Source organism: Macaca nemestrina, chromosome 2 (assembly GCF_043159975.1).
Source record: "Macaca nemestrina isolate mMacNem1 chromosome 2, mMacNem.hap1, whole genome shotgun sequence".
Classification (NCBI taxonomy): Eukaryota; Metazoa; Chordata; class Mammalia; order Primates; family Cercopithecidae; genus Macaca; species Macaca nemestrina.
The window spans coordinates 162,303,566-162,320,694 of record NC_092126.1 but is presented as its reverse complement, the minus strand read 5'-3'; the positions used below and the strand labels follow the sequence as shown (position 1 = coordinate 162,320,694).

The window sequence follows — 17,129 nt, the reverse complement described above, 5'->3', positions numbered from 1 at the left end:
GACATGATGGCACATTCCTATAATCTCAGCTACTTGAGAGGCTGAGGCAGTAAAATTGCTTGAACCCAGGAGGTGGAGATTGCAGTGAACTGAGATTGCACCATTGCACTGCAGCCTGGGCAACAAGAGCAAAATTCCATGTCTAAAAAAAAACAAACAACAATAACCAAAAAAAAAAAAAAAACCCCAAAACTTGGGAAAAAGTCTGAAACTTATGCATGGACCACAAAACCGAATAAAAATTGCAAGATCTAGTATGACAAACTATCTCACTTTGACCTCATCACCCGTTCCACTCCCCTAAGTCAGCATAGTACCACACAGAAAGGAATCCCCAGGGCTCATAGCTTCTACATTGGGAAAAGAGAACCAGAGAACATATAGCTTCCCTAGCATTTCAAGAGGCTTCCCAAGAAGCCAACTCTATTCTCACCTCACAGAGAACATGCTGGGTAACAGCACAGCTAGATCACCTGGGGTCAGGCAGAAGCAAAGCAAGGAGGCAGAGCTCATGGCAACCGGCATGCAGATCTTGGTGGTAGCTCTGTGTACCTGCCAGTGGTGGTGCCAATCAGAGGTACCAGCTAACAGTGTAGCCCACCACAAAGCCAAACTGATCACTTCCAGATGTGGTAGGAAATTCTACCTGGCTTGAATCTTTAGATGGTCAGCCTCTAGGCCCAGTGTCAAACCTCATGAAGACCCTGCCCAGGAAGGGAGATGACCATCACAGTGCATTTTGGAAAGGAGCAGGGGCTAGTTCTGCCAAACCTGGGGTTTTAAACAGTGCTCAGCTCAGCCTCAAGGACCTGCCCCAGGTGGAAGATGCCTATCATAGTGTATTTTTGCAAAGTGCAGGGACTAGTTCTGCCATACGGGTGGAAGTTTAAACAGCCCTCAGTTCAGTCTCAAAGCCCATTCCAAGTCCCCACCTAGGCAGGGAGGCAAACCTCAGATATGCACTTATTTTATTTTATTTTTAGAGGGGGGATCTCTGTCGCTCACACTGGAGTGCAGTGGCATGATCATAACTCACTGAAGCCTCAAACTCCTGGGCTCAAGCGATCCTCCCATCTCAGCCTCCCAAGTCACTGGGATACAGGCATGAGCCACCATGCTCAATCATGCATTTCCACTGAGCATAGCAGCTGGTCCACTGGTCCAGAATAGCAACTCCACCTAACCTCGGGGCCCAGCCTGCAACACTATCCAAGTGCAGATCTCAAATAGGGGTACCACCTGGCCAAGGAATACACTCTGGGGCCCAGCCAAGAGGTGACTGCAATGCCAAACGAGCAACTCTGCCTGATTGTAGAGCTCAGCTAGTGGGTTCACCTGATAGCAGAACCCAGCCAGCAGTCCCACCCAAACTCAGAGCAAAGGCAGCAGCCCAACTATCTAGAGAAGCCAAAAGCAAGCTTTGTCTGCTCAGGGCTGCTATCAGTTGGCCTATTCAGAATCAAAGGCTAGACAACTGAAGTTCTATCCCTGTCAAAGAACATCTATAAAAGCCAGAGATAGCTGTCTCCTCAAATGTGCAGATACCAACACAAGAACACAGATTACAAAGAACCAGGAAGCCAAGATACCTTCAAAAGAAACTAACAAAGTTCCAACAATGAACCCTAAAGAAATGAAGATCTGTGAAATGAGAAAGAATCCAGAATAATTCTCCTAAGAAAGTCCAACGAACTACAAAGATATATGGATAAAAAAATCAAATAAAATTTGGAAAACAATATACAAACAAAACAAGAAGTTTGACAAAGAAATAGAAACAATAAAAAAGAAAGAGAAATCTTAGAGATGAAGAATACAATGACTGAACTGAAAAATGCAATGAAAGCTTTAGCAGCAGGCTTAAATCAAGCAGGAGAGAGAGAGATTAGGGAGTTGGAGGGATGAGAAGATGGTCAAAGAGTACAACGTTTCAGTTAGACAGGAAGAATAAATGATAAGTATTTGGGGGTGATATGTTAATTGGCTTAATTCCATCATTTTGCATTGTATACAGATAGCATCACTGTGTGCCTCATAAATATACACAGTTATAATTTGTCAATATCCAATTTTTAAAAATCACATGAATATAACACCTGGCTTTTGCAATGGCTACAAAACAGCTCAGCTTAAGAAAGAAAACAATCAACTAGCATTAGCAGCAAGATACACAAGCCACTTTGGCCTGTTTAAAGGTCTTTTGCGGCTTTGATTCTTCAACAAAACAAACTGCGCTTTTTCTGAATGGGCAAGGTTTATGAAATGTCCAGATGAACATCAGTATATATGTACAGGTTCCTGCAACCACCTGTCTGGGGAGGACTCATCCACATCACAAGAGGGAAGTCGAAATTATTTAGAATCAAATAATTTATTACTGACTGCTGAACCTGCAAATTGCTATTTTGGCACAAAGCACTATCTTCCTAAGCTGGAAGATTCTAAGTCATCTATGGAAAGACTGAAGTGTCATTTAAATAAAACACCATGTGCTATCCAGGAATATCACTTATAAAATGCACAGAATTTCCAATGATGCTACATGATACAAAAAGCATGACCAAGTATTTAAATCTCCATAGTGAATATAAAACACTATATTCCTATATTCTTGATTAGCTTGAAGTTATGAGCAAGTCATATGACATCCTGAAATACAATGATATGCAAGGTCAAAAGCTTGGAAGTCTTTAAGACCTCAGAAATGAACTTATTACGTATATTTTAGTTCTGTTTGAATGTTATCTGATTTAAGGCTTGATAATTATCCCAGGGCACTAACCTTCCAATTGTTCTTTCCCATAATATATACAAGCTAAGAATATAACAAGGCAAATAAGAACTCATCTTATTTCTTATTTCTCCTTATCTTCTACATTAACTAAGAGACCCTCTGTCCCTGAGAGAAGATTATCTGTGTAAAATGGACTTATACTCCATTCCCCAGAGGTCTGAGTGCACTGAGAATTGAGGATGGGCAGAGGTAGGCAAATAGGAATGGGAAGGAAGAATCTCACTCTCTTCCCCCAACTCTTTCTAAGCATATACATATAATCTGCATATTTTGTAGGTAAAGTAAGAGAGAAACAGGATAAACTTATCTGATGTCAGCTGTAGGAAAAATCCAACAAATTGGAAGTTGTTGTTTTTTTTTTTAATCATCAAAATTTTCAGGGCTTAAAAGAAAGGCAGACCAATGCCCTTCAGGGATTGTAAATGAGTCATTTATTATTGGGGCTGAGACTGAAAGCTGTTCCAATAGCCATTCACGTCTTCTTAAGTATTAGTTGAGCACATGGCCACCCAAGCTAAAGATTATATTTCTCAGCCTCTCTTGGGGAATATAACAATGTGAAATGCAACCATGTGAAAGTTGGGGAATGTAGCCATGTGAAAGTTCTGGCCCACTGTACGTGAAGAGAAATACTATGTGCAACTTCTGAGCAGTGGCCTCTTTGCTTCCTTATCTCCCCTTCCTGATGGCTGAAATGCAGATGTGATGAGAGAGACGAGACTAGCCATCTTATACCAAGGATAGAAACTATATTGCTGAAAATGTTAAAACAAAATAGAAGACTAGGTCCCTGACACACTATAACCGTCATATAAGGCCTAAATTACAGTTACGTCATATAAGGCCTAGAATACAATTTTACTGTTATATGAGAAAGAAATTAATGTCTATCTTGTTAAACACCTATTGTATTGGTTTTTGTTACAGCAGTGAATTTATATTCTAACTAATCCAGTTACCGATAAATTATGGTCAATTTTTAGTATTTGTGGTAGTCATGTTCTATAAACTTGCCACGAACACAGAATACTGAACGCTTGCTGCCAAGGAAGATAGATGATTAGGTTCCTGCAAGCCTCTAGTAAAAACGTTTTCATCACTTAATCAATACAAAACCTTGTTTTATGCATGTTTCTGTTTAAAGATATCTTATTTAATGTATACAGTTGTTTACATTGCGCTCCAGCAAACAGCATTGTAATTCATGCCTACAGAAAACTGATCACATATTTTCTCCATAAGGCACATCACAGCCTTAATGCACTAGGGAACATTAGATAGCATTTCAGTACTTTGCTTGCGGGTCATGTTAAACAGCAAAATCACCCACTAAAAGCACAAAAATGTGAAAAATGTGGCACTAACTAGCCCATTAAAAAGAAGCTTGCTCACAGTATAAGAGCTGAAACAAGAATGCAGAGCTTTGGCTTGTTCAACCGCAGCAGGGAAAGTGTGCTTGGAAAGATTCAAATTTTTCACAGATCTGCATACGTCTGCAAAAGCCCCAGAGGTATTATTTCGGGATTCTGAATAAATTCTGTTAAGGTGGAAAATTCAAATATGGAATCCATGAATAATGAGAACTGACATATTTGGGGACTTCATGTGACAAGTCAGTTTATTCTAAAAGTTACTTCCTCAGTGTACTACGCAGGTTCCTCTGCCTAGAATATCCATTTCCTATCCACTTTCTGTATTCTCCTGGATTTCCTGATTTCTCTTCAGTAGCCACAGAACTGTTTGCCTGTGTGTTTTTTTTTTTTTTTTTTTGACATATCTAATAAAATATTGGAATCAATTATGTCCTAGGGTAGAAAGATAACAATTATGTCCTAGAGTGGAAAGTGGCAGGGAATGTTCCTCCCAAGGTTCTTTAATGTTAGATGGCTGATAATGATTTAGTTACACATATAACGATACAGCACATTAGAAATAAAGTTTGCTGCCGCTTTGACATTTAATTCAAACAAACCTCTTCCTCACTGCTTAAGACAAAACTTTTGTTTGGATTGCTGGTAAAAAAAAAAAAAAAAAAAAATCATAACTTGCTGGTACAAGGTAAGAAAATGAAAAGGTGTTTTTTCAGAGCCAGCACCGATTTCAAGAAAAAAGATGGGATGTCAAGTTCCTATTCCCGAAGTGTGAAGGTGCATCCCACCATCCTTGTCTGATTTCTGAGACCAGTCACCTAAGTTGAACTAACGTCTGTGAAAATTAATTAGTGCTAAAGAGTAGACTATACTTAGAAATTAAAAATCATATTCCAGCTAAGTAATAATAAGTCATCTTGATTTACATAATACTAAATCATTTTATGGTATACAATACAAAAGAAAACCTTAATTCAACATTTGTAGAAAATCAACAGTTGATGATATATATATATGAAAATTATAACTCTTACTCACTATAAATAAGTGAATCCAAAATGATGATATGAGTGCACTGGATAATAAAGAAATATAGCATGATGAGAAACAGGTTGCCAGGCACTAGTCAAATTTCAAGTAGACACTGTCCTTCAGCAATGCTGCTACAATTAAATTCAAACTCACTTACCTACTGTGTCCACTCCTTTCCTGCCAGCACGACCAGCCATCTGCTTATAAGTAAGAATATCTAAAGGTCGACCACCAAAAATAGGGGTTCGAATAATCACACGACGTGCAGGTAAATTCACCCCAGAAGAAAGAGTAGAAGTCGCCGCCAAGACCCGAATGAGACCTTGACGGAAGGCTCCTTCAATAATATCTCTCTCTTCTAAAGTAAGACCTAAAAAAAGGATGTTTTTATATATTTATTGATATATAATGAAAATATTATACGTGACCACTTACAAATGGATTTGAGTCTGCTTCAAGCCTCTAAAGATATTTGAAACTATTGTTATGACTGCTGACAAAGGAGTCATCACAGTCTACCTCTTTAACAGTATAATCTGGCCGGGTGCAGTGGCTCATGCCTGTAATTCCAGGACTTTGGGAGGCTGAGGCAGGTGGATCGCTTGAGGTCAGGAGTTCGAGACCAGCCTGGCCAACATGGTGAAACCCCACCTCTACTAAAAATACAAAAATTAGCTGTGTATGGTCATGGGCACCTGTAATCCCAGCTAGTCAGGAGGCTGAGGCAGGAGAATCACCTGAACCTGGGAGGCAGAGTTTGCAATGAGCCGAGATCACATCATTGCACTCCAGCCTGGGCAATAGAGCGAGACTCAGTTTCACAAAACAACAATAACAAAAAAAGAGTAGAATCTGCTGCCCCTAGTATACCTCTATCTTATTTTCTGGACCAGGGGTCCACAAACTTTTCCTGTTCCTGTGGAATAGCAGGTCTCTGCTGTAACTATTCGACCCTGCCACTGTGACATGAAAGCAGCAACAGAACAAATGGGCATGACTGTGTTCCAATAAAACTTTATTTACAAAAACAGATGGTAGGCTAGACTTGACCAGCAGACTATAACTTGCTAATCACTGTTCCAGATAATAAACTCCTTATGGATAGTGATATGCCTTATTCATCAAGATATCTTCAGGGCCTATGCATCACATTGGTCAGATATACTTCTGACATAAATACGTGATGAATAAAAACATGAGTAAATGAAAAACAGCGTATAGAATATATACTTATCTGGCTCATTTTCAATTTTATTTAAAAATTTAAAGGTCTGGGGTTCTAATTTTAAAACTAAGTGGTGGGTACACAGGTGTTCACTTTTTTAGTATGCATCATAAATTACATACAATGTAAATTTTGTGTGTGTGTATATATAGTAGTTTCCCCCATCTGTGGTATTGCTTTCCACAGTTTTAGTTTCCCAAAGTCAAAAATATAAAGAGGAAAATTCCAGAAATAAGAAACTCATAAGTTTTACATTGCATGCCCTACCACCCAGGACATGAATTATCCCTTTATTCAGTGTATCCATGCTATATACACTACCTGCACTATATACTGTCACTATATAGGAAAGAACATAGTATATAGAGGGTTTGGTACTATCTGTGGTTTCAGGCATCCACTGAGGATCTTGGAACATATTCTCTACAAAGAAAGACTACTATATACCATATATATAAATATATATACCCCCTCACACACACACACACATTTCAAATGCATTTAAAAGTTTTAACATGCTATGAAAAAACATCATATATGTGGGGCTGGTACTATGCATGGTTTCAGATATCCACTGGGGATCTTGGAACATAGCTTCAGTGAACAAGGGGAGACTACTATATACAAAGAAGTAAATTGAAACATATTTGTTTTACTCTTGTTTAATCTATCACACAATTTCGCTCTGTCACCCAGGTTGGAATACAGTGGCACGATCTCGGCTCACTGTAACCTTCCACCTCCTGGGTTCAAGCAATTCTGCCAGCCTCAGCCTCCCAAGAAGCTGGAATTACAGGTGCGTGCCACAGCGCCAGCTGATTTTTGTATTTTTAGTAGAGATGGGGTTTCGCCATGTTGGCCAGGCTGGTCTTGAACTCCTGACCTCAGGTGATCCACTTGCTTTGGCCTCCCAAAGTGCTGGGATTACAGGAGTGAGCCACCACGCCCAGCCCATACAATTTCTTAAAAAGAAATCTAAGGATATTAAGTGTGTTTAACAAGAAATAAATTTACACAAATATAAAAGTTAAGACAGTACGAGGAATTTTGGAGGTTTCTTAATAACAGATTATAAATATGAAATACCTGCATGATGAAATGCTACTCCCCATGGTACAGTTTTCTGTAATACAGAGTCTAGTCCTGAAGGCAAACGTCTTAACTGATCCATCACTTCCAGGAGTTCTTTTTGTTCTAGATTTACTGGTGGGCATTCAGAGGGTTTCACCAATCCTGTCACAAAAAAATTACCAACACCATTTGCTTCTAGCTCCAGCTTCTTTAAGTGGTATCTGTCTAAATCATAATAGAACTAAATAGCAGAGGAGTGGTTCTGAAACTGCTGCATACTACAATCCCCTGGAAATCTTTTAAGAATACTGATGCCTGATTCTTAATCCTGGACATTGTTATATAACTGGTGTGGGGTGTGACCTGGACATGAAGAATTTTTAAATCTCCCCAGGCAATTCCAATGTGCGCCAAAGTTTAGGAAACTGTATAAGGGTAAGACCAGGCCCACAGGAGGGGATCAAAGGAACCTGCTGGGGAAGTAGAGTATTACAGATACTGATTACCACTCAAAGCCCCAAAATCAAAACCCTTGCTCAAGGTGTGTACCACCAACCAGCAGTAGCAGCATCAGAGGGTTTCACCAATCCTATCACAAAAAAAACCTACTTCTCTGTTAAATTATTCTTGTCTCTTTGGCATTAATCTGGTAGTTAATTACATACCATCCTCTGTTTTTTTGTCTTCTCCCCCAGTAAGAGCTTAATGTTTTTTTGAGACAGGGTCTCACTCTGTCACCCAGGCTGGAGTACAGTGGCACAATCACTGCTCACGGCAGCCTCAACCTCCTGGGCTCAAGCAATCCTCCCACCTCAGTCTCCTGGTTAGTTAGGACCAGACACATGTGCCACTATGCCCAGCCAGTATTTTTTTTTTTTCATTTGTAGAGATAGGGTCTCCCTATGTTGCCCAGGCTGGTCTCAAACTTCTGGGCTTAAGCAATTCTCCCACCTTGGCTTCCAAAAGTGCTGAGATTACAGGCATGAGTCACCACCCAGCCTTAACTTTCTTATATGCAGTAAAAGCTTTACGTACTTATATGTTGTCTTTAAAAATTGTCCAGACTTTTGGATTTTTGAACTTGCAAAACTTTTCATAAAAAGTAATTATATGCCTGGGCATGGTGGCTGACACCTGTAATCCCAGAACTTTGGGAGGCCAAAGTGGGCAGACCACTTGAATCCAGGAATTTGAGACCAGCCTGGGAAATGTGGCAAAATCCCATCTCTAAAAAAAATACAAAAAAATTAGCCAGGCATGGTGGCATGCACCTATAGCCCCAGCTACTTGGGAGGCTAAAGTGGGAGGATCACTTGAGCCCATGAGGTAGAGATTACAGTGAGCTGAGATCATGCCACTGCATTCCATCCTGGACAACAGAGCAAGATCCTGTCTCAAAAAAAAAAGAAAAAGAAAATAAATAAATGTATGTTCTAGAATTATTATGTGTCACTTGAAAATAATAAAAAATATATATATTTAAATATATATCATATTTCATGCATTTTTAAATTTTTAGGAAAACTTTTCTTAAAATTTTAAGAACTCACAGAAAGTTGCCAATGTTTTATTTTGCTGAGGGCAATTAATTTTTTAAAACCTTATCTATCAATATTTTTATTTCAAAGGAGACATTTAACATTAAAAACTGACTAGGAATAATTTCAGAATGTAAACTGCAGCTTTATAAATAATATGCTGCCTTGTCTTTATTTTTCTGATAAAAATCTCATCATAGACCAGGCTCCAGTCCAAGCACTAGCATTTGAGAACCACTGCTGCAAACCAAGATGACAAAATCTCGAGAAAAGAAAATGATGATGATTCTGGTCATTAAGGATTATAAATGGCCATGGTAAAATGTAAGGAAATAAGCTAACCTGGTATAGAAAGTACCAATAAAGGGGAAACTGGAAGAGATAATACACTGTTAGACAACAGCCTAGCCAATATAAACTTCAAGCAAAGTTTACTTGTTAGAGCTAGGCTTTTTTCATCACTTATCTTCATGATGTCACTGGTATAAGTAATTAATAAATAAAATATCTAATATTCTGTGACTAGAACTGGTCCCTGTCTTCCTTATATTTATCTTGGACTCCAAAGCACCACAGACTAGTAAAAATAGTGAGGCAACAGTGTTCACTCTAGAATCAGTAAAAATATCTAATGATTATAGCCATTGGTATATACTAGATCACCATTTGGCAACAAAAAAGAAACAAACGGATAAATTAACAACCTGGGTGAACATCAACCACACCAGGTTGAGTGAAAGCAGCTAGATACAAAAGACACATACATACTGTATGACTTCATTTACGTGAAATTTTTAGAAAAGCACAAGTAATCTAAAGTGATAGCAAGCAGAGATCAACAGTTGCCTAAGTCTGGGATAGAGGGAAGAGACAGCAAAAGAAAAAAGAATATTTTAGGGTAATGAAAATGTTCTAGGTATTGAATATAGTATGGTTAAACAGATGTATACATTTGTTAAAATTTATCATATATATACAAAATTGGTACATTTTCTTATAAATAATACCTCAAAGCTGATTTTAAAATAGATTTGTATATACGTGTGTGTGTATATATGTGTATAAATACACACACACACACACACACACACACACACACACACAAGTTGACTGTTAAACAACACAGGAGTTAGAAACAAAGAAACCCCCAGTCAAAAATCTGCACACAACTGGACTTCTCCAAAACTTAACTACTAATAGGCGGTGGCTCACGCCTGTAATCCCAGCACTTTGGGAGGCCGAGGCAGGCAGATCACAAGGTCAGGAGACAGAGACCATCCTGGCTAACACGGTGAAACCCCTCTCTACTAAAAATACAAAAAATTATCTGGGTGTGGCGGTGGGCGCCTGTAGTTCCAGCTACTCGGGAGGCTGAGGCAGGAGAATGGCGTGACCCCGGGAGGCGAAGCTTGCAGTGAGCCGAGATCGCGCCACTGCACTCCAGCCTGGGCGACTGAGCGAGACCCCGTCTCAGAAAACAACAACAACAACAAAAAAAGAAAACAAGAAAGAGAAAATACATTTACTATTCAGTAATAAATCATCATAAAGGTCTTCATCTTCATCATCTTTACCTTGAGTAGGCTGAAGAAGGAGAAAGAGGAGGGGTTCGTCTTGCTGTCTCAGGGGTGGCAGAGGCAGAAGTGGTGGCAGTAGAGGCAGGCACACTTGGTGTAACTTTACGTAAATACATCGTAATTTCTGCCTGTTTTTGCTTTTTTATTATCTAAAAATGTTTATATACGGTACCAATCCTTTCGCCATTTGCTGTCGTTTCAGTGCCTATATCATAGGAGGGTCTGTGCCATAAAAAAAGTCAGAAGCAGTCTTGTATAATTGGAATCCTTCTGCCAAACTGTCTAATGTTAACTTGTTTTCTGGCACTGCTTCTTCTGTCTTCTTACTCATCATCTGGCACTTGTTTGGAAGCACTCATTTTATTCAAGACATCTTCTGTTAATTCCTCTGGTATGGTGTCTACTAGCTCTTAAATTTCTCCAAGATCCTTATCTTGAAACCATTTACCTCCACCATTTTTTTTGCCATTTTCACAATCTCTTTCATGATTTCATTCATTGGCTCTGTCATAAATCCTATGTGAAGTCATGTGCAATATGTGGACAGTTTTCTCCAGCAGGAATTTATCATTTTGGGCATGCTGGCTTTCACAGCTTTCCCTATAACAACAATGGCATCTTCAATGAAATAATCCTTTAAGACTTTCACAATGTTCTATCGGGGTTCTCTTCCATAATGTTGACAGTCCTTTCCGTAGAGTACCGTGCATAATGAGCTTTAAACGTCCTCATGACCCCTTGATCTAGAGACTAAATTAGAGATGCTGTGTTTGGGGGTAAGTAGATCACTTTGATGCCTTAACTGTTGAACTCAAGAGGTTCTGGATGGCCCGGGGCATTGTTCAATATCAAAAGAAAGTTAAAAGGCAGTCCTTTACTGGCAATGTATTTCCTGACTTCAGAGACAAAGCATCAATGAAACCAATCCAGAGAAAGGGTTCTCACTCTCCAGTCCTTCTTGTACAACCAAAAGACTGGCAACCAGTGTTTATCTATTCCCTCTAAGGCTTGGGGATTAGCTGTTTTATAGACATGAGTAGTCCTGATCATAAACCCAACTGCATTTGCACAAAACAAGAGTTAGCCTGTCCCTTCCTGTTTTAAATCCTGGTGCTTTCTTCTCTTCCTTACTGATAAATGGGTTCTTTGTGGCATTTTCCGCCCCCCAGAATAGGGCATTTTCATCTGCATTAAAAATCTGTTCAGGCAGATATCCTTTCTCTGCAATAATTTTCTTAATGGTATCTTGGAACTCATCTGCAGCCTCTTGGTCTTGCATCTCCTGTTATCTTGACACTTTTTCAAATTAATACAAATCACCAAAAAATTTTCCATTATGTATTGAAAAAAATCCACATATAAACCTCTAAAACTGGCCGGGCGCGGTGGCTCAAGCCTGTAATCCCAGCACTTTGGGAGGCCGAGACGGGCGGATCACGAGGTCAGGAGATCGAGACCATCCTGGCTAACACGGTGAAACCCCGTCTCTACTAAAAAATACAAAAAACTAGCCGGGCGAGGTGGCGGGCGCCTGTAGTCCCAGCTACTCGGGAGGCTAAGGCAGGAGAATGGCGTGAACCCGGGAGGCGGAGCTTGCAGTGAGCCGAGATCCGGCCACTGCACTCCAGCCTGGACGACAGAGCGAGACTCCGTCTCAAAAAATAAAATAAAATAAAATAAAATAAAAATAAACCTCTAAAACTATCCAACCATCTTTTGCTGGCATTAAATTCTCCAGCTTTAGATCCCTTTGCTTTAAGTTGCCATATGGATTTCACTTTTTCCCAAATCATAGTAGTCTATAGGTATGCGTTTCTTTTGTGTGTGTGTGTGTGTGTGTGTGTGCGCATGCACGTGTGCATCTGTGGCGACAGGGTCTCACTCTGCCACCCAGACTGAGCTGAGCACAATGGCATGATCATGGCTGACTGTACCCTTTACCTCCCAGGTTCAAACAATCCTCCCACCTCAGCCTCTCAAGTAGCTGGATCTATAGGCAAACACCACCACACCTGGCTACTTTTTTCTTTTTTTTTTTTTTTTTGAGATGGAGTCTCGCTCTGTCGCCCAGGCTGGAGTGCACTGGCATGATCTCGGCTCACTGCAACCTCTTCCTCCCAGGTTCAAGCAATTCTCCTGCCTCAGCCTCCCAAGTGGCTGGGACTATAGGCATGCACCACCATGCCTGGCTAATTTTTATATTTTTTAGTGGAGATGGGGTTTCACTATGTTGTCCAGGCTGGTCTCAAACTCCTGACCTCAGGTGATCCGCCCACTTCATCCTCGCAAAGTGCTGGGATTACAGGCGTGAACCACCGTGCCCGGCCTAACTTTTTAACTTTTGTAGAGATAAGGTCTCACTATGTAGCCCATGCTGGTCTTGAACTCCTGGACACAAGTGATCCTCCTGCCTTGGCCTTCCAAAGTGCTGGGATTATCGACGTAAGCCACCTCACCCAGCAGGTGTGCCTTTCATATAGTGATCCTGCAGCCACATCAAACTGCATTTTCAAAATCAGATGACAAAGTATTTCACAAAATGTGCAAAGCTGCAGCAATAGCTTCATAAATTTCCTTCTTTTTTTACAATAGTACTTGAGCTCAATTCATTTATCTTAAAATAATAAATGCATCTGCAGACCTCAATTTATGGTACATAGCAAGCAATTCAATTTTTTCATAGAATGCCACAACTTTTCTCTGCTTCTTGGGAACACTTCCGGCATCACTAGTGGCACTTCAGATTGGTCCCATGGTATTATTCAAGGTTTACAGCACTGCACTAAATATGATGAAAAGTACATGAGAAACATGATAAATTACTTTTTACTGCAATATGCAAATTATGAGAGACACAAACTGCTCATATGAAGATGATAAGCGTCACATATTTTAAGTGGATACTCACAATACATGAGCTTACTGCAACAGCAGCAGGAGGTGGCTATTAAATTAGTACAGTAGTACAGTATATATTACGGTTAATTTTATGCAGTTATGATTTAACACTGCCTCTTTACATTTGTTTACACTCTTCTTGACTGTGAATGGCGTCTGTGTCTATGTGCATAAGTTTTGATAAATATTTATTTATTTATTTATTTATTTATTCGAGAGAGGGTCTCACTCTGTCATCCAGGCTAGAGTAAAGCAGCGTGATCTTGGCTTACTGCAACCTCCACCTCCCAGGTTCAAGTGATTCTCCTGCCTCAGCCTCCCATGTAGCTAGGATTACAGGTGCCCACCATCACACCCAGCTAATTTTTGTATTTAGTAGAGATGGGGTTTCACCATGTGGGCTGGGCTGGAAATTTTAATTTTTTTTTTTTTTTTTTGAGATGGAGTTTCGCTCTTGTTGCCCATGCTGGAGTGCAATGGCGCGATCTCGGCTCACTGCAACTTCCGCCTCCTGGGTTCAAGTGATTCTCCCACCTCAGCCACCTGAGTAGCTGGGATTACAGGTGTGCACCACCACACCCAGCTAATTTTTTGTATTTTTAGTAGAAACGGGGTTTCACTATGTTAGCCAGGCTGGTCTCGAACTCCTGACCTCAGGTGATCCACCCTCCTCAGCCTCTCAAAGTGCTGGGATTACAGGTGTGAGCCACCATGCCTGGCAGAAATTTTAATTTTTAATAAAAGATTTGGGCCGGGCACAGTGGCTTATGCCTGTAAACCCAGCACTTTGGGAGGCCGAGGCAGGTGGATCACTTGAGATCAGGAGTGCAAGACCATCCTGGCTAACATGGTGAAACCCTGTCTCTACAAAAATTAGCAGGGCATGATGGCAGGTGCCTGTAATTCCAGCTACCGGGGAGGCTGAGACGGGAGAATCACTTGAACCCAGGAGGCAGAGGTTGCAGTGAGCCGAGATCGTGCCATTGCATTTCAGCCTAAGCGACAGGTACGAGACTCTGTCTCAAAAAATAATAAACAAATAAATAAATAATCGATTTGTGTATATTTTAAGGTAGTATGTGATAAAATAGACTAGTATCTACATATGTTTTAGGCTACATGACATATCTTTTTCTTTTTGTTCTTTAATGTTTTCATGTTTCTAGGCTACACAGCTTGTCAGTTTCTTCAAATTAACACATATCGCCAAAACATTTTCTAATATATTATGTATTGACAAAAATCCACATATAAATGAACGCACACAATTCAAACCCATGTCGTTCAAAGGTCAACTTATACATATATATGCATCTGTGTATGATTTTTTTCAGAGTTACACTTTCCTTTGGAAATATAAAGAAGATATGGTTATTTTCCCCAAAGAAATGTCTACATGTGAAGTTTTGCATCCAATTTAGGGGCTCTGAAGATCAAACTCTTAAAACCCATGGATCCCTGATAAAGAACTGTAGCATATACCCAGTATTCTAAAAATCTAAAGCTGATTAGTCTAAGCATGTGTGTGTATACATAGTCTATACTAGGGACGGAATATGACTAGAATCACAAAAGCACAGTTTGGTAAAAAGGGTACCACCTAGTGGGCAGGCAGTGGCAATGATTAACAAAAGCCATGTTTTTGCTAATATAATCACTACTGTTACTTTCAAGCAAATGTACTAAGCATGAAGGCTTTCCTTTCCATCCATAACTCACCCTCAGTTTGATGATGTAGATTATAAAACTCTCGAGCAATGATATCTGCCAGCTTCTCACACCATGCCTTTGATGGACAAAAAAGTAATACTGAATGGTTATCACGAATCGTCTCATAACATAAACTAACAACATGGTCCTCATCTCCCTAAAAAAGAAAGATAAATAACCACTTTAGTGGTACTTTCAAAAGATTCTCACATCAGTTTAAAAGCACTCATTTTCCTTTCTGGGGAAGCTTTTTCTTCTTGAAGGCACAATAAAAATCAGTTACAAAGTCAATAACAAAAGAAAGGAAAAAAAAAGAAGAAAAAATAAACTCCTAATGATGAAAGGTGAAAGAAATACTTACTATTCATTCAACTAATATTTATTGAGCTCCAACCTCAGGCAATGGGAATACAATATTGAGTAAAAAGAAAGTCAAGATCCTAATAGTCAAGGGGTTTATAGTCTCACCAAGAGACACATTAAAATACAGATGTCCCCAACTTCAAATGGTTGGACTTTACGATTTTTTTTATTTTACAATGGTGCAAAAGCAGTATGCATTCAATAGAAACCATACTTTGGGTGCCCATACAACTCTTCTATTTTTCACTCTCAGCACAGTATTCATTAAATTATAAAATATTAAAGACTTTATTATAAAACAGGCTTTGTGCTAGATGATTTTGCCCAACTACAGGCTAATGTAAATGTTCTGGAGAACATTTAAGGTAGGCTAGGCTAAGCTATGATATTCAGTGGGTTAAATGCATTAAATGCATTTTCAATTTACAATGAGTTTATCAGGATATAACCCCATCATAAGTCTAAGAGCATCTGTACGAAATAAATATGAAATACAATAATAATATATACCATTAAAAGAGAGTTTTAGTGTTTTGAGGTCTCATATTTGACAGAAAGATCTGAAAGAAAAATTGTCCTGAGAAAGCAATTTAGCTGAGATGTGAAGGTGGGGAAACATTATCTCAATGAAAGGTAACACATTTCAAGCAAACAAAAGGGCACATGTGAATACCCTGTGGTGGCCCTGCAAGTTCTCCATACTGGAAGTATCTCAATGTATGTATTAAAAACTAGATTAGGCCAGGCGCGGTGGCTCAAGCCTGTAATCCCAGCACTTTGGGAGGCCGAGACGGGCGGATCACGAGGTCAGGAGATCGAGACCATCCTGGCTAACACGGTGAAACCCCGTCTCTACTAAAAAAAATACAAAAAACTAGCCGGGCGAGGTGGCGGGCGCCTGTAGTCCCAGCTACTCGGGAGGCTGAGGCAGGAGAATGGCGTGAACCCAGGAGGCGGAGCTTGCAGTGAGCTGAGATCCGGCCACTGCACTCCAGCCTGGGCGACAGAGCGAGACTCCGTCTCAAAAAAAAAAACAAACAAACAAAAAAAAAAAACAAAAAAAACAAAAAAAAAAAACTAGATTAATGCATCCATTTATTCACTCATTAAATGAATATTTACTATATGTCAAATATTGTTCTAGGTACTGGGGATGGAGCTGCGAACAAAGCAGAAAAAAAGCTCTACCCTCATAACGTTTCTACTCCAGTAGGAAGAGATAGATAATAACAAAAACGAGGTAAGTAAAACACATAAGGGGCTGGGCACAGTGGCTCACTCCTGTAATCCCAGCACTTTGGGAGGCCGAGGCCTGAGGTGGGGAGCTCCACACCAGCCTGACCTACATGGAGAAGCCCCGTCTCTACTGAAAATACAAAATTAGCTGGGCGTGGTGGCGCATGCCTGTAATCCCAACTAGTAGGGAGACTGAGGCAGAAGAATCGCTTGAACCTGGGAGGCAGAGGTTGCGGTGAGCTGAGATCACGCCATTGCACTCCAGCCTGAGCAAAAAGAGCAAAACTCCATCTCAAAAAAAAAACAAAAACAAAA

The 17,129-nt window shown here is 39.9% G+C and overlaps 1 protein-coding gene across 6 annotated transcripts in view; it reads right to left on the bottom strand.

Moving 5' to 3' along the window:
- LOC105470305 (DNA polymerase theta) overlaps positions 1 to 17,129 on the bottom strand; it is a 107,131-nt gene that overhangs the window by 75,256 nt on the left and 14,746 nt on the right. For 5 of the 6 annotated variants that reach the window (XM_011722163.3, XM_011722160.3, XM_071092362.1 and 2 more), the window contains 3 exons: positions 15,225 to 15,372; positions 7,508 to 7,654; positions 5,354 to 5,566 (listed from right to left, as the gene is read on the bottom strand). In XM_011722163.3, the coding sequence (XP_011720465.1) occupies positions 5,354 to 5,566; positions 7,508 to 7,654; positions 15,225 to 15,372 (508 nt within the window). The remainder of the gene's footprint in view (positions 1 to 5,353; positions 5,567 to 7,507; positions 7,655 to 15,224; positions 15,373 to 17,129) is intronic. The other variant, XM_011722161.2, reaches the window with a different exon arrangement.